Source organism: Dipodomys merriami, unplaced genomic scaffold (genome assembly GCF_024711535.1).
Source record: "Dipodomys merriami isolate MVZ:Mamm:240054 unplaced genomic scaffold, mDipMer1.0.p SCAF_31, whole genome shotgun sequence".
In the NCBI taxonomy this organism is placed as follows: domain Eukaryota; kingdom Metazoa; phylum Chordata; class Mammalia; order Rodentia; family Heteromyidae; genus Dipodomys; species Dipodomys merriami.
This window is the reverse complement of record NW_027204604.1, coordinates 8644450-8662599: the sequence shown is the minus strand read 5'-3', so window position 1 is coordinate 8662599 and position 18150 is coordinate 8644450. Positions and strand designations below refer to the sequence as shown.

The window sequence follows — 18150 nt, the reverse complement described above, 5'->3', positions numbered from 1 at the left end:
TACACACACACACACACACACACACACACACACACACACACACACACACACACACTTTCTGCCCAGTCTAAGTGCAGTACAGCCTGAATAGATTTTATGAGTACTCTTATGAGATTTTGTTTTGCATGTGTGCTGGTACTGGAGCTTAAACTCAGGGCCCGAACACTGTCCCTTAGCTTCTTTGCTCAAGGCTGGCACTTTACCACTTGAGCCACAGCTCTGCTTCCAGCTTTTTGGTAGTTAATTGGAGATGAGTCTCATGGACTTTCTTGATGTGGTTGAATTTGAACTGTGATAAAACAGATCTTAACCTCCTAAGCAGCTAGGACTAGCATGAGTACCTGCTTCTTTCTTTCTTTTTTAAAAATAGAATTAGAGGATTTTAGAAAAGTTTCCTATAGGGTGCTATAGTGTGGCAACTTGATTTAGAGACAATGAGAAGTATTTTCTCAAATGCCTATGTAGGCTCCAAGATTGCCACAGTAACCCAAAGAATGCCTTGGACTTTGTTTATTTGGCCATTGAGCTCAGGTAAGGCAGAACAGGATTTCTTTCCCTTTCTCTAAGGCACAGGAAAGAAATGGTTGTGTCCTAAGTAAATGCTGTCCAATTGGGGCCCTCCACCCCCTGAATCACATTTCTACTTCTGGATTTGGGGTGGTTAATTGGAGATAAGAGTCTAATAGACTTTTCCTGCCCTGAACTGGCTTCGGACCTTGATCCTCACATCTCAGCCTCCTGAGCAGCTAGGGTTTCACGTGTGATCTACTTGGATCAGGCTTGCAGAATAATTTTATGACTGCTAGTAACAGTCTCAGAACTATCCACGACTTTCTGAATGACACCTTTAAGTTGTCTTCTCCCTCCTCTGTCTGCAGGCCCACTTAAGCCAGGCTGCCTTCTTCGTAGGCTTTTTGGTTTAAATCAAGATGAACAAATGTCTTGTTTGAGAATGCCCCCAGAGCTGGAGAAGAGGAGGAGGGAAGAGACCCTGGTGCATCCTGGGGCTGCGTTGCCTCCTTAGGTTGGCTCTGCTCTGCTACATCCTTTGCTGGGGACCCGTTAGTCCTCAGAAACGACTCTCCCATGTGGAAATGGCATTATCTTCACCCACTGGACTTCAAAGAGAGAAAGCAGCCAGCATCCTGGGAAGCTAATCGGATTTACTTGGTTCTATCTTTCCCCCGGGACAGGGTGTAAAGAAGATATTTATGTATCTACATCTCGCTAGGCCTGGTTTAGCTATGGAGAGAGATGAGCTTTAATAGCGGAAAGCTGTACATACTGGTGCGCCCACTCGTTCGCTAACACTGTGTCACAGCCTGATCCCATCCAGGGAGCCAGAGGTTCAGGGGCCCTGTCATAGAGCTGCTATGCTCTAAGTGGTAGAGAGGTTTGGCTCACAACTTTAAATGCTCGAGAGATGGGTCCATTGGAATTCAGTTTCCTCATCTATAAAATGGTACCAATGATGAAAAGTTAGGCTGTGTAGAAGATAGTCTGGCAGGGGGATGTAAAAACGTGGTATAGGAGGTAACAAGTTGGATTAACAAGTGTATTTAGTATTATTACTGCATATTGGGGGGGGGGAGAGAAAGAGAGAGAGGCATGTATAATAAGCCCTCAGTGGACATCAACGACTAATATGCTAATTTCTGAACTGCATTCTGTGTGGCACAGCTGTTCTTGGTTGTCTGGCCTCGGTGTAGAATCGGCACAGCAGTCCTGGGGACGGATGTGGGCAGATGCACCTCATATGCTGCTGTCGTTTTTCTCTGGAAATGACACTGCTGACCCATTTTCCATGGGAAGTCTCTCCATCTGTGGAGATGGGTCTGTGCTGTTCCAGCCACACCCTGAGCCCTCACGACCAACAGCAAGGGGCCAGATGGAAGTCACACCTGCCAAATGTGGCCACGCCATTTGGGACTGCCATATTCCCATATTCACAGGCCCTGATTTTTCTGTCAAAAGCAAACTCATCAGCTTTTTTTGTTTTTGATGCCTGAGTTCTTTGTGGCCTTGGGTAAGCCCCCCCTCTCCACCAACCCCCCCCCCCAAAACAAAAAAAAAACCCAAACACATAAAGCAACTGTTGGCATCTTGGTGACTACAGATGTCAGATATGAATTATGTGAATCTGCGAGGCTGTTTTGAGAATCAACTGAAATGCCATATGTCAGTGGTTCTCAATCTTCGGGCTCATCTGGGATGGGACCCAAGGATTTGAGTTTCTAACAAGTTTGCAGGCAATGCTGAGGGTGTCTTCCTGGGTGAGCAGCACATGGAGAATCTGCCACAGGTGAAAAACTTACAAGTGTGTGATACACAAATATTGCTCTAGTCATCAGTGGAGCTAACCAGTTACCTATTGCTTCTAGGAAGTAGTTAGTCATAATTTTTTTTTAAAAATAGAAAGTCGGGAGAAGGTCTTACTGGAAGTGTGAAAAAGATATTTAAGGAGCTCCAAAGAGACAGCTAAAGCTTTCCAGTTCCTAAAACGGCGTGGAGAAATCAGATAGGACTCCTGAGAGAGGGAGGAAAACCTTACTCAAGCTAGGAACATGCATTTTTGCTATTTCTAGAGTTTTCAGGAACGAGGTTTCCTCCACCCCCGTCCCCCTTCCCCCAAAAGCAGAATGTTGGAAAGAAAAGAACCTGGCCTGGGAGCTATTTGCTGGGAAAGGATGTGTGACTGAGGGTGGCTGAAAGCTACTGTAGTCAACCCTGTTGGAAACTGGCACCCTATTTCCTCTCCTGAACAAAGTCAAGCGCTAGATGGAGTCTGGGTTTCCCTCTTAGCTGCCCAGAAAGCTAGTACCTAGGTAGTAAGAGGGTCATGTGCACATGACTAACATGGCAGTCATCCAACCCCACTCGGGGAGATGGGGAAGTGAGGGAGACGGGGGAACCCCGGTTCTCCAACCCTAAGGATAGAAAGGATAGAAAGGATAGAAAATGAGACTGAAAGGTCATGAGAAGTCTCCAGCTTTGTCCCCTGGGGCTCTTTTGCTATTAATTTAATCCTGAGTATCAGGCAGCCAACAGCTACTATTCAGCCTGCTCTCTGCTCTCTGGAATGTCCGAATCTCTCCTAGGTGGCCAAGAAAAAGCTGAGTTGTGGTGGCTCCTAAAGGCAGGAGGCTGGGCCTGCTTCCAATTAGTCTTTCGGGGCCCAGCCCTCGGGCCTCTGTGCACACCCCAGCAGAGTTTATTTGTCTTGCTCCTTGTGACACTCTGCTTGCCCTCGATCCAGCTGCAGGTCATGCTCAGGCTTGGCGTTGGGTTTCTTTCTGCCTGTGGGGTGGTCCCAGCACAAAGTGAGGGCAGCAGCTCCTAGTCCCCATATGAACTGGGGGACTACGTTTCTGGGTTTAGGTCCTCCTCTATGTTTTGGATTAAGGAATTTAGCAGTTTCAAATGGACAACACGAAGGTCAATTTCTGAGACCATTGTACATAATCTTCTACTGCCCAGCCTTCACTCTGGCTGGGCCCTCTTGTTGTCTGCTCTCCCATTTAGCCAGTCTTCTAATTGACTCCCAGACTGGGTGAACCTACACCTTCAGCCCAGGAGCACTTTTCTCAGTGAGAAGACTGGTTTTGTACCTTTGCAGAATTCAAAGACTGGAGTTAATTTCTAGTGTTCACTAAGGCCAGTGTAGTGCTTTGCAAGTTAGCTGCAAAGAAAAAGTCTTTTGTTAGAGGAAAATCGCTGTGGACCATTCCTGGGATGTTAGGTGCCTGGTTCCACCATTCAGAGGTACCTGGGGGGAGGCAGGGGTCTGCCTTAAATGCCACCTATGAGCACCATCTCAACGTCCCTCCAACTCAAGACAGACAAATTCTACTTTTCTGATGGCATAGGATGATACACATTGTTTCACAAGAACCCAAGGCCAACCCTGTCAAGGTCTACAGCCATGGAAACCATCTCTATGGCCATCAAGGTTAGAAGACACAAGAGGTCTGTTCTTTGAAATCTCAGACAAACAGACACTATTTCTCATCTTTAGCACTCAGGTGCAGAGATTACAGCCCATCCATTTTTTTTCAAACATGTAGTTTACAGACATTCACTGAAAAGGTACTAAGGATGTAAGCTACGACATGATTCTTGCCTTCAAGTAGCTTTAAGTCTATTGCAAGAGGGAGATGTATGTAGAAAAGCCAGTAGTAGTGGATGAAACCCTGCAGTAATATTTATTAGTATTTGCAAGTTTTCCAAAAGATAGAACAAAAGGGAAATGGATACATATGCATATGTGCATTTGTATGAATACATTGGGTCTCTTGAGTTGTTCAAACCCCACTAGCCATGCATGAAAAGCACCAGACCCGGGAGACAGAAACTGACATGGCAGGCTTCACTGAATGGAGGCATACCAGGAACATGAAAAAAAAAAGTCCACATCAATGAATAATCCATTGAATGGAATATTCATTGAATGGATAAACAGTGGAATATTTCACAAAGGCAGATCAGGCTTTAGCAATGGGGCTGGGAGTAGATAATCAAACTGGACATTCAGCAATGCCTGGTCCTTCCCACTAGCTGAGTTTCTCTGGCTTTCTCTTTCTTTCTACAAGACCACCCACCCAGTGACACATCAGAGTGAAAGACTTCCAGAATTTTAGAGCTAGAAGAGAAATCAGCATGAAAGAGTGGTTGACTGAAGGGTCAGTTAAATTAGACTGAGTCTATAGTAGCCAAGCAAAGGGATAGAGACTCAAAGACTGGAGGCCATTCTCTGAGCAATTCTAACCACAGTGTCTGTGTGGTTGGGTATGGTTCCTCTAAGCTTTTAGTCTCAACCTCAGTTACCTCTAAGCTTTTTTGTAGGTACAGGTTCTTAGATGATCAGGACAAACAGCACGAGAGCAGTGATCGAGTCATTGAACTGAACATCCGAAGAGGAAGGGTCCTCAGAGTTGCTCTATGCCCTGGTGTACTTTCTTACCTCGGAAATGTTGATGCGGCCCTCTTGGAAGGAGCAGGTGGTAGGGTCGTGGGTGCAGAGATTGCGATACTTGCACCAATGGCAGCGGAAGGCGCTGTTGACACAGGACAGGCACCTGCATAGAAGGGACAGTAAGAGGGAAGACTAGGCAACTGTGTGTCACGATCAAGTCTGGAAGTCTGTTTTGCTAGGCTTGGTCTTGTGGAGGGTAGATTGTTGGAGCATCGCCTAGCCTTGAGAACCGTGGATTCTCTCTCCAACACATTCATGGGATCAGAAAAGTGGTGATAAATTGGGATCAGGGTGGGAATAATGTCACTTAAAAAGCAATAGTTTGCTGGAGTTGGGTTTTCTTTCCAGACAACTCTCCTTGAGATTGGAACTGGCCACGGTGGGAGTATTTCAACCACAGAAATGGGTCAAGAATCGCGTTCCTTCCTTCTTATCATTGGTAATTAAACAGCTACCAGCCCATTACTGCTCAGAAGACAGAGTAGCGCAGAGAGCACAGAGGCAGAAATTGGGCAGATCTGATTCTAGTCTTGCTTCTGCTGCTGCTGACATTGGGTCAGGCTGAAGAAGTCACTTCACTCTCCGAACCAAAGTTTCTTCATCTGTCTGGAATCAAGCATTCCTGTCTACTCCACAGGGCTGTTTGGTGTCAAATAAGATAATGTCTAGAAATGGTTTTGAAAAGTATGGTAAATGTGAGTATTATTTTCACGAGCTTAAATCACCTGTTATTTCAACCTCTTGAATAACATTGGAGTGTTAGCAATCAGTTCATAGCATCTGTTTGGGGCTTGGGGGAGTTAACAGTATTAAATAGAAATTTGGTCCCACGACTCTGGTAGCCCGGGCATGGAGCCATGTATATGGCTCACACCTTTCTTGCCAGGGTGAGCATTTCTTTCTTTTTGTTTTTTTTTTAACCCCGCTCCCCCTTGGAGGCAGTGTGTATTATTTTGGCTCCTTGTCTGTGATCAGACCAGTGTAATGAAAAAGAAATTGTTTTTGGAGGGAAGAAGGTGTGTCTTTTGTACCCCTACTCTAGTGTTTCCTGAATAGACTGATACAAGACCAGGTTTGCAGTCTGGCGCCACCTGGTGGGGTTCCAATTACCTCTGGGAATCTGGAGCTCATTCCAGGGGTCATTGCCAAGAAAGCAAAGGTGGATTTGGTGCATTAGTCCATCTTTCCCAGGCCCAATTATGTCCAAAGTTATGTAAGTTATGTAGTTTCTGAGATCAGCCCAATGTTAGTGCATATATTCTCTGATTGGTTAGCTTTGGATATCTCATGGTTCAAACAATGATAACAGTCAGGAATCAAAGGACAACACCATCATTTGAGGCTCTAAACCTGGTTCTTTCCCTGGAGGGTACCTGTGTGTGTGTGTGTGTGTGTGTGTGTGTGTGTGTGTGTGTGTGTGTGTGTATGTGTGTGTGTGTGTGTGTGTGTAACTGCCTTTGTAACACTTATATTCTTTGGACCTCAGTTTGCCATAATAAAGAGGTAACTGGACTTGATGCTGTGACTTTTAACTATGAATGACAGGAGCAGAGAAGGGTAAGATCGATACTACTTAGCAATAAGATGGAATCTTTGCTGTCAAGGAGACCTGTTCCCCGCCCCCTCCCCCCCCCCCCCACTAAAACTTGCTGCCTGTGACAACATCTTCGTTGCCATAGCAATCCATCATTGAAAATGGTTACATCACTGGATTACCATGGAGATAACAATGGATTCTGTTACTACCACGTTAGTTTGTGACGGAAGTTGAAAGGCTCTTTTTCAAAGAAGCTTGCATTTCCCAAAGCAGAGTTGGAATGCAGTGGCTAGTGGGCACTTTTGTCCAACTCAGCTATAGTCTCTGTCTGCCCTGCTCTGGTTACTACCAGCCATTATTTTTAAACCTCTTGTTCTATCATTCTCAGAATATTCCATTGAGTTGTCCCAGAGGGACTCAGTCAGGAATATCCCCTTTTCTTGACTACAGCAGAAATGTAGAACTAGATTATTCTAATCACGGAAATCAGGATCACAGAGGTGGAGAAAGAAGGAGGACTGGCTTACTTGTCTCCTTTCATAGCTAAAGATCCCCTTAGGGCTTAGCTGTAAGCTGTTGAGCCTATTGTGTCCGTAGCTTGGACTCCACAGACTCAATACCTGTGGAGTGCTGCTATTCAGTAGATCTGCCAGTCCTAAGCCCAGGCAATGGGAGAATGGGTCTTTAGATAATTTCCAATTCTGCCTCTCTCTGCACAGAGCTGTTGTTTGACCTCTCCCCTTACTGAATACCCTTGCTTTATTTAGCCTATGGCTCTGATATGGCCCTGTTACAGAGGCCCATCTGGGTACAGAGTACCCAGCTTCTGTGGTCCCGTTTCTCTTTACCAGACAGGATCAGAACCAGCCAGTGTAGATTTCTCCTCCACTTTTGACCTCTCATTCTGCCTGTATAATCCTTCTGGTTTTCTACACAGTTGTTAGATCTACAAGGTAAGAGCCAAGGGAGAGAAGAAGCCTTGTGACCACATCTGGACCCAGACAAGGCTTTTCTCCAGAAGTACTTACAGTTGGTGGGCACTGCAGTTATAAAACTTGAACTCAGTACTGACAAATATCTTCCCTGTTTCTTTGGACCTCAGCTGCAGCTCTAGGCCAAACCAGTCTGTGGAAAATAAAAGGAATGGAGTGGAGTAAAAAACCTGGGGGCCAAATGGGCAACTTGAGAGACAGAGCAAATCATTAAGCCATTCAGGGATCTCTTGGTTAGATGGAGTCCTCTCATTCCCTCTTGTTTCAAGAGAATCCCTTTGATGGATTACCAGCCAGCTCCTTAGACCCAGCCCCAGTGAAGCAGTAACAGATTCCATGGAGCCCTTCCAATATTCAGTTACTAAAGCAATGCCTGAAGTACTAGGCTAGAACCCCTTAAGCTCCTGCTTCTATGGAATGAGCCCTTCCCAAACCATGGAGTAGAGCCACTTCTGTTATTAGAAGGAACAGGCAGTGTTTGGGCAATGCACCCTTAAGCTACCTTAACTGATATGGGAGCCAGTCTTTCTTTGCTTCCTGAATTCCACTTTGGGGCAGGACCGTGTGCTGTCAAACTCAAGCAAGTTGTACAGGCCAACATTAGCATCTCACATCTGAAGGCTTGGTCAAGCAACTTCTAGATCTGCTATTTGTGAACCTTGTCTTCACCACAGCACAGCTGCCCCTAGCATGTGCTTTCCCCAGCGGACATTTCTTACCTTGGTCCAGAGGGATGGTAGGGACGTCTCTGGGCCCAGGCGACACACAAAGGACCTGGCTTCCAGATACTTTTCCCTCTACTTCTGTCAGGTTCCCAAAGGCACAAGAGATGCCCGCAGACAAATCAGGAGCATCGCTCACAACCAGGCTGAGCTGTGGGAGAAGCAAATTGCTCAGGAGATACAGGCATTAGGCCAGGCTTCCAGCCAGGACCTATTGCTCACTAATTTCCCCTGACCTCATCAATTAAAAAAGGACATTGGTCTAGGTGATCTTCCAACTCTGTCACTGAGCAGAGTCATAAATTTCTCAGTGGTGCACAAGGTCAAGGTGTTTATTCATATTCTTATTAATGTTTCAATTTTGTCCAGTACCAAAGAGTTCTAGGGGTTAGGGCCTTTAGAGGAAAAGGTACCAAAATCGATCTCAGACCTTGCTCACATTTTTTTTTTGACATGGAAATTAATTACAAGGCACCATAGGCACTTGAAAGTGAGTCATGAGCTGATGTCTTCATGAACAGGTCTAAGCTTGGGGTCCGGGGAGAGTGAGCTTCACCAGACTGGAGCTTGGCCAGGAGCTTGCTAGACTGGTGGAAGACATGAATTCTATCCTTTACTTGTTGGACACTTAGGCTGTGGGTTTTCTGGAGTCTCTGCTTCTCTGTTCTTTCTGGGATCTCTACTTTCCAGTGGCAATCCTGGAATTGGGATGGAGGGGGAGTGTGGTTCACAAAAAGCTCACAGGATCAGAAAAGTGACCACCAATGACTGATGTCCAATGACTTTTCAGCCTCACCAGTTCGGAAGACTTTCTTTTTTAGTCGGTAAAAATATAATAGATATTCAGAAAATTTTGTTAACTGAGAAAATACCTAATAGCAAAATGCTGCTCTGAATTCAAGGCACTTTTTGAGGAGCTCATATGCTATGGCCACAATGCAGTGTCTAGGTGGGATTTGAACCAGTAAGAAATGTGACTGGCTCTCTTTGGCCCTGAGTTGTGCCCAAGGGCTCATGGTGAAAATATCCCTGTGGCCTCCAAGTGGAGGACCACAAGAAGGTTGGATTCCTTTTGTCTTCCTATCAGCATGTGGCAGTGGTTTTCTCTTCGCCATGTCACTCAGCTTCCCATGCATTTGTTTGTCCCTGAGTTTCGGTCCTAGGTTCCTTTCCATGGGCCTGAGAGACTTAGATTCAACCTTTCCTGCTTTGGCACCCACACTTCCTGGTGGGGTTGTACAAACCCCAATCACTAACTAATTAACATTCGTGAATGCTCATAAAACCTTCAGAATGAAATAACAGTTAGGGCCTGAGGACATGAAATATTTTGGTTTGTTCTTTGGAAGGTGGTTAAAGGCTACTTTATTTTCTGTAATACATTGACTTTGGATTATCCCTCTTTACACACACACACACACACACACACACACACACACACACACACACACACATACACACACACATACACACACACACACACACACACTCCTAAACACACAAAAGCAACTTGCAGATTTCTCAAGAGAGCTCAGCAAATCGAAGATTGTAAATATGGCATAGACTAAAGAATGTGTTATTTGGTATTGGGTAACACAGTGTTGTAGAGGTTTGTTACTCAATGCAAAATTTAGATTTACAAACAGATCAATAGGTACTAAATTTACAAGCAGTGTGGGAAATGACTATACCCTACAGCAGGAGTTGTCCTAAGTTTTCTAGAAAGTTTCCTCAGAACGTTAAAAGTCTGATCAATGTACACATATTGTGCAAACATTCAGGGAGCCTACCTGCACAGGTGTAAATTCCGTGCTCCTCCCTACTTACCAACTGGCTGTGCTCTGACACCGAGATACTGCCAGGTTGCACCTCGACGCTCAGGCATTGGCTGATGCTGGCAGCAAATCGATTTGGTTCCCAGGCCCTTTGGCATTTGTCCCTGCGGGAGCACCTGTCATGGATACAGATTCACAAGAGGTCAGGCCTGCTAAGAAGTGTTTGCTGCCCTGAGGTCTGGTTTATCTTCTCATGGTGATTTTTTTACCCTTCTCCACAATGATTGGGAACCCCTAAATGATCTGCACTGCATGCAGCTAGGGACAGTCTAAGGAAGGAGCACTGATTCCCAGCAGAAGAGAAGCAGTTTAGACATAAAGAGCGCACTCCAGGGGACTGCACGTCAGAAAAGCTGAGAGGGCTTGAAAAGCTGTACAGCAAGTGGCTAAGAATACAAGCTCTGGAACAAGTGTGCTAGGTCTTCACCCCAGGCCTATTTCCTTCTAGCCTTGTCCCACTGGGCAAGGTACTTAATCTCTCTGTTCTCAGTTCCCTCCTCTGTAAAGGGGAGAGGATGATAATAAAACTTCACTTCAAAAGGCCACTGTAAGGATTGAGGTTAGTGCTTAGAGTACTAGGTACATGTATGGTAGCCCTGGCAATTCTAGTATTAATCATGACGATGATTAACGTTATTCTCTTCCTGAAGAAGTTAGCAAACACGAGAGGGTCTTAGCTGTGTGAGGCCACCCAACTTGGACCTTGTTGGCAGATTAATGGCTCTGTGCATTACTGGCCATGTTTTAGCCATTGAGCTATTCTACCTGTCACATGGTATGTATTAAGTATTTGGGTCCTGAAGACAGACAAGGAGCTGTGGTCAGGGTTGCCTCTGTCAGAAGGCTTATGTGGCCTTTTCCCTCTCCACGCTCCAGCCTCCTCTGCCCATGGTGGCTGGTGGGTACAATGATGCCCAGGTGATGTCCTCATGGCTTGGAGTTACCACCTGTCCAGTCCTACAGGAACATGCCACGGGGCTGGTACAGCTCTAAACCAAACAGCCACAGGGACACGACCAGACTCCATAATCAAGCCGCGATTCCCACTCAAGCTCCCCCGTGGGCTCCTCCCCCTGCTTTTTGTGCAGGTACATAATGGATCTAAATATGAATGCTGTCAAAGAAAAGAATTATTGAGGTTTAAGTGAATCCTTAAGATAGCTCTAAAGTGAGCTCTTGACTGGAGCCTTTATCTCATTGACTCCCTGAAATGGCTCTTTTTTTTTTTTTTATCATACTATTTATGGCAACAGCCCTAACAGAGATAAATAGCCTGGGAGACAATAACACACTTGCAAGAGCAAAGCATACAGAAGAGACAGGAAGGTTTCAATCCCGCAGGACCCGGTGACTCTTTAGTAATCTCCCTCTGTCCTCTTGTCTCCATTGAGGAGGCTGGCTGGGAATGAGAAGGCAGGAGTGGGGGGAGGCTGGGATCTGGGGTTGCTCACCTCCTCATTGCCAGCGCAGGCTGGTGATAGTGGTTGCGTGAGGAGTACAGGAAGGTCTAGGTGAAGATGAGGATGACTAGGTAGATACCCGCTTTGAGCAGAGACAGCACAACTCTTAGCTCCATGTGCTCTTAGCAGATGGAGCAGTGGGAAAGGTGTGCCTGGGTAAGTCTAGAAGAGTTTCTGATGACACGTAAAGGAGTTCAGAGGACAGAAGTAATCTGGGCTCAGTCATGCTAGAAACCACAGATCAGGAAGATAAGGGAGGGGCCCCAGGGCCGCTGGGAGACTTGGCATTATTGATTGGCCATGGGTACTAGTACAAGATGGGGAAGCAGATGTTCTTGCTATTAAATAAATGATCCTCCCTGATTTGTCATTTTGCTGTGTGTGTGAGGAGTAAGAAGTACCATGGGCAGTGGCCCTGGGAGATAGAGCAGGGAGAGGAGGATGTAAGAGCCACAGCTGGACGGGGGCATTGAACAGTGAGAGTGGGGTGCAGCCCAGGGCCTTTGCCTGGATCTGGAAGTGGATGTCAGGTTCCTCAGAGAAAGAAATTCTCCCCACCACAGAGCTGGTAGGTCAGTCTCACTGAATGGAGCCAAGTTGACTTTCTGGGCTTATTCCTGGGGTACAGATGGGTGACCCGGACATCTTAACTACCCAGCTGACATACACGGCAACTTTATTGTCTGGGTTTTGCTGACAGTATATCTGTAAAACTTTCTGGGAATCTTACCTTCAACACCCACGCAGGGAACAGTGGATTTGTGGGCTCAAATCCAGTCCGGATTTTGCATCTGTGAGGCGCCTGGCTCCCTCTCTTCCTCCCTCCCTCCAGAGGCTTCCCAACACCTGCTGCAGAGGCTGGAAGCCAAGAGCTATTGTGCAGGACCCTGAACTCTGGCCCTCTGCCTCCGCCTCCACCCCAAAGCCAGCACATTTCATGGAGATGGTTTGCTGGCTGGCACCGAGCCATGGAGTTTCCAACTCCATTGGGCAACAGAATTCCTAGCCAGCCTCCCGCATTTTGGTTTTCACCCCTTCTCCCTCTCTGGGGGCTCTTCAAATTAGGAAGTTTAAGTGTGATCTTTGCATTTCTATTCAGCTGGTATTCAATGGCTGGGAAGGTATCTGAATAGGGATACCAGGCCAGTGGGAGTGAGATGGGTTTCTTGAAATCATGAAATAATGAGGCCAGAAGGGGCCTCCCAAGGGCTCAGAGTTCATAATAATTATTTTGATTTGTGTAGACTCTTCCCAGCTTCCTTATTTCCAAAGCACTTATTATTCTATTTAGTCCTCACAATTCACCTGGGAACTGCGCATTTTTCCCTATTTAGCGAAGGATAGATGGGAGCCTGGAATTGTCAGAGGACCCGCCCAGGGTCACACCTCCCCTAGATCAAGTGCAAACCTCCTGACTCCAGAGTACACCCTAAGTATGCCCTTGGCTGTGTATTCTAGGTAAGGCTACATGAGGACAGTCTTAGGGGAAATTTAGAAATTCTACAGCTACTCTGATGAGTTTTTCTTTTCCCAATGGCATGAAGATACAGCCATACCACTTCGACACAGCTGAGAAGGAAAGAGAGAGGCCATGTAGAAAGAAGGGTCCCATGGTCCCCCACCTCTTCCGGCCTTCAAACACTTGTGTGCAGGGCAATTCTCCTCTCTTTCTGCAAACTGCTATCCTATCCCGCCACCCCTAGAAAAGCTCCCAGCATAACAGCCTTGCTTCTAGAACATTCCACACTTACATATTGTGCAGGGCGCACCAGCCACAGTGAGGGTCCCCCGAACTCAGGCATTCCCCACAAGTTGTATACTGTTCACATGACTCCACAGGGACTCTGGTGACCTAGCGGAGAGTGGAAAAGAGTGGAAGGGTTATGTCGTGACAACTCTCAGCCGTGTGTGTGGATTCTCCCCTCTCTGTGCACTCTGAGCTGTCGCCTTCCCCATGGAGGAGACTCTGAGGACTGGTCAGTCATCTCAGTGTTTTTACCCTTATGTTGGTTTTAAGTCAAGAGAGGTCAACAAATGTGTTTCTGAGCCTTCAATACTTCTTGCCTTTGTCCGAAGCAAATCCTTCGATCTATTGCTGCCTGCTGTTCACATCCTCCCAAGAATGGGGCAAGCTAGAGGCAAGTGTTGAAAATGGTTAACTCTGCTGAAAGGCTATTGAGTGGTACAAACTCATCTCTGAAGAGCTTTCAGCTGGGCTTAGGCTGAGACAGCTTGCATTGAAAAAAAATGTGGCGGGCGGGGGGAGAAAAGAGAAGGAGAAACTTTTCCCATCCAATAATATTCATAGTATGGCACCGGCTCTTTAGAGCCAACCAAATATACCACCTGGATCCAATTATCCCATTCTCTGATGTCTGCATTCAGTGTCTCTAGTAAATCTCCCATCCTTTTGAAAAGTCTCGCTCAATGGGGACCTCCACAGAGGAGAGCTGCTGGTCTGATGCTGTCTCGCCTGGAAGGTGAGAGTTTGCAGATTGAGCCCTTTATCTGCTCTCCTCTCCAAGAGAGTGCAGTTCTTGAAAACTCCTCCTGGCTTTCTGGTAGAGCCCTCAGGGACCTGTTGGGATATCACTATCCCCCATCTACCCAGCAGGTGCAGCAATAAAGGTCAGGAAATAGGGGAGTCAGAAGAACCAAAATTCTCTATTAGATACATCTTAGGTGTCTGTCACTGGCTGAGGCAAAGGCTGGCAGGCTGCAACACACATTTGCTGCGCTGGAAATGAGTTCTCGTTTGCTAGAGCCTAGAGGTCCCTCTCTGACTGGAGTGTGAGCTCTGGAGAAAATGTAAACTGTGGTCCAGCAATATGGCCTTCTGCCTGGGGCAGAGAGACTAAGATGTGATAGGGACATGTTCACAGCATCCTCTCCAGACGTTCAGGACGGATGCATTTCTGTATATGTATGTTGGTCCTGGGGCAGAGCACGAACTCAGGGCCTCATATTCTTGCTTAGCTTTTTGTGCTCAAGGCTGCTGGCACTTTACCATTTGAGCCACACCTGGACTTCTGGCTCTTTACTGGTTAATTGGAGATAAGAGGTTCATGAAGCTGTCTGCCTAGACTTGTTTTGAATTGAGATCCTCAGATCTCAGCTTCTTGAGTAGCCAGGAATATAGGCGGGAACCACCAGTGACCAAGTGATGATTAGGATGGATCTTAAACACTGGACAGTGAGCAAAGATGTATCAGATGCCAGCGCTGTGGAGGCTCTAATGCTGAGCAATAGAGAATCTATAGCAGGGGGATTCTGCCCCCCTCAGGACCGGGAATGTGAGATATCACAGAGTTGCTCAGTGTTGTGACATGGGATTTGTGTGAGCACTGCAGGGGTCTTGGGAGCTCAGAGAGGAGCATCTAGACAAGCTGTATGGAAGAAGGGACCGAGGAATAAAGGTCAGTCCTAAAGGAGAAGAATGTACCAGATGTAGAGACCTGGAAGGACTTCCAAGTTGAAGGATTATAATGGGCAGGAATGATCACAGACAAGTTTAGTCTAACTTGAACATAGGGTGCACACTGGACAAAGAAGAGAGAGAGACAAGCCTTTTCTCTATTGGGCATCTTACCCATCCTTAGTACACTGTAACACAACATTCCATGTTATGAGGCTTTTCTATAAATGGATGAGATGACCAGCCTTACATATCTACAGCCGTCCTTCACTAATAAAATTATGAAGCACTGGAAAAATAGGTATGAGAGCTTGCAGCTTGGAGACAGCAAATGTAGGTTGGGGATAAGTTGGTTTAGAATACTTCAAGCAGAGCACACTTGAGGGTTTGAGTCAGCTGTAAGTATAGTATGATCTGACTGACTCAAGTTCTAAAGGAACTCATTTGATCATGGGCAACTCAGATATTTAGTGTCAGGATGGAGCGAAGCCACCCATATTGGAGAATTCCAATCTCAAGTCCCTGCAGCTGGCCTTCCTGGGATAGTATTCAGCCCAAGGTCCTGACCAAAGGGGAGGCAGGATGAAGTAGGGGTCTAGATGAGGTACTTAGGGTACAGCTAGCTGATGGAGCAGGGAGTCTGGAGGTGGCCGTGAAGGCTCTTTGCCAACATTGGAGGGGGGGCTACGATGTGGTTGCAATAAGACTAATAGTTTTAAAAGTTTCAAGAAGCTCAGCATAACAAAGTCAGGACTTGGCAATCCCATAATCAACTTGCTTCCCAAACACCCATCCAATCTCTGGGATGCCTACACGGTCACCAGGCACTTGTCTTGGAGGCTGTGAAACGGATGTCCGTCCATGCTTTGAGGAAGGCTGACATAGTCCCTTCCAAGGCTGATATTCCAGGGTTCTGTTTCCCACAGTTTACCTAACTCCTTCCTGAGACTATTCTATTTGTGATTCCTGACAGATCAACAGTTGAAAGAGAACAGCCAGCCAAGAGCGCAGCCAACTGACTTCACAGGGCCTTGAAGAGCAACCCCTCTAACCTTGCCTCATGACCTGCGATGCTCACAGAAGGGTCTTTCTCACAGGTGACTACTGTCAACCTCCTAGGGTGCCAATCCTGAGCCTGAGGACTTGGACTCTCAGGCCCTACAGCCTGGTGGACTTCCGCTGGCCCCCTCCAGCCCACCCTGCAAAGCCTGAGAGCAGCAGACCGGTGCCCGGCTCCTTTTCTTGGATTTCGGGCTCCCTGTGAGTGATGTGTGCATCTGGCTGGAAATTAAAACAACTGTCTGCATTGCATTCGGCCCGTCTGTCAAAACACAGCCCGGCTCTCAGCAGCTGGGAAAAGGGCCCCTGAATGGGAGCAGTGTCTCTAGTGACAAAGGCCACTTTCACGCCAAGTGCCACGGAGATAGTGAAACCCTGTTCTTCTCCAAACATGAAACCAACAGCACAACTATTTTTCCTGTTTCCTGGGCCCTCCTGGTGGGATTTTTTTCCCCCCTATGCACTGAGTTGAAGAGTAAAGTGAAACAGGAAACTTATAAGGGGTGGGGGGAGGGTTCTAAAACTTGAATTATTCTCCCCTCTGAGGTCGAATAGCCGTGCACAGATTGGAGGAAAGAGTGTCATAGTGATGGACTGGGAGGCGACCCTTGAAGTCAGATGCTCCCAGGGGACTTCTCTGTCCCCATGTGCATGTGTTTTCACGGTCATCCATCAGCCTGTGCTCTTTGATCATGTCTTCCACACAGGCCAGTGCTAGGAACTTCAGGAGGACATTAAAAAACAAAACAAAACAAAAAAACACACACACCAAAAAACAACCACAGTCAAGCCGCCAACAGATAAGCAATAAAAACAAGGAAGTGGTTATGTGTGTTCTAGGAGAGGCAATGGAAGAGGGCTGACGGAATTCAGAGCAGAGCAGATAGGCACTCTGATGTCTATCCTATCAGCTTTGACGATGCCCGCCCCTACCCAAGTTTGTGGCAAGAGTACACTAGAGAGTGGTGGATCTGAATGGGAATATGTTGTGAGTATACCACAATATACCTAGATTGGGAAAAATGGAAAAAGGAAATACATTATCATGAATAATTCATTATTGACATGTTGAAAGAATACACATGCGCACACACGCGCACGTGCGCACGTGCACACACACACATACACACACACACACACACACACACACACACACACAAAGTTAAATCTGTTTCTTCTGAATTTTTTAAAAGTAGCTGTTGGAAAGTAGAAAGTACACCTGGGGCCATGTCTGTGGCTGGCGTTGCTTTATTTCTACCTGACTGTGCTGCTATGGAAGAAGTCAAACGAGGCTCTGAGGGGGCCAGGCCTTCCAGGATGAATACCATTTACACAGATTCTAGAAGGAAAGAACCACACAGGCTCACCCAGCAGACCAGAGTCTCTTCAGAAGCCTGTGGGAGAAGCTGAAGAACATCGTGTTATCACGTGGTGGAGGACATCAAAGTGGAACCAGGTAACTTGAGGTCATGGGTAAGGACAGGGAGATATGAAGGGAAAATGATAGCTGAGGTGTGACATTGATTGAGATGCATTGTACTCAAAAAGTGACATGTTGAATTGAAACTTCTTCATATAACTATTTAAAGATAATGACGATGACAATGGCGATAAGAAGAATATAAAGACCCAGAAGCCTGTGTGAGGGCAAGGAGATAAGTCTGGAAAGGTAAACTTGGGTTCACTTGGGAAGGATGGAGAAGATCATAGAGCTGGAATATATGAAGTCTCTACCCGGTCACTCTGTGGCCCAAAGGAAGTCTTCTATGAACAGACAGCTCACGGCCACACAAAAGCAATGGGTCACAAACCCGAACCACTGACATCACTTGTAAGCTTACTAGACAACAAAATCTAGGGTGATTCAAATAGCATTGCTAGGTGACCTAAGAAATGGGTTTAGCATCTCCGCAGTTGATTCTGAAGTATACCAAAGTGTGAGCATGCTCAAGTTGATATGGATGACTTGAGTCTCTAGGACCAAGTATATATATATATGGTATAGGATATCATGTCCTGGGGACAGGAAGAAACAAAATCAAATTTTGCTTCTGGGTTATAACAGGAATTAGAGTGATTTAAAGATATGGATAGGGGGCAAGCAACAGAAAGCTGGGGACCACTTGTGTGTTCTAGTCCCCCTATATCTCCTTAGTCT

The 18150-nt window shown here is 46.5% G+C and overlaps 1 protein-coding gene across 1 annotated transcript in view; it reads right to left on the bottom strand.

Moving 5' to 3' along the window:
- Plxna2 (plexin A2) overlaps positions 1–18150 on the bottom strand; it is a 218193-nt gene that overhangs the window by 63390 nt on the left and 136653 nt on the right. Inside the window, exons 5-9 of the mRNA XM_070041595.1 lie at positions 13270–13370; positions 10051–10174; positions 8221–8374; positions 7538–7634; positions 4961–5075 (exon numbers count right to left, since the gene is read on the bottom strand). Of these exons, the coding sequence (XP_069897696.1) occupies positions 4961–5075; positions 7538–7634; positions 8221–8374; positions 10051–10174; positions 13270–13370 (591 nt within the window). The remainder of the gene's footprint in view (positions 1–4960; positions 5076–7537; positions 7635–8220; positions 8375–10050; positions 10175–13269; positions 13371–18150) is intronic.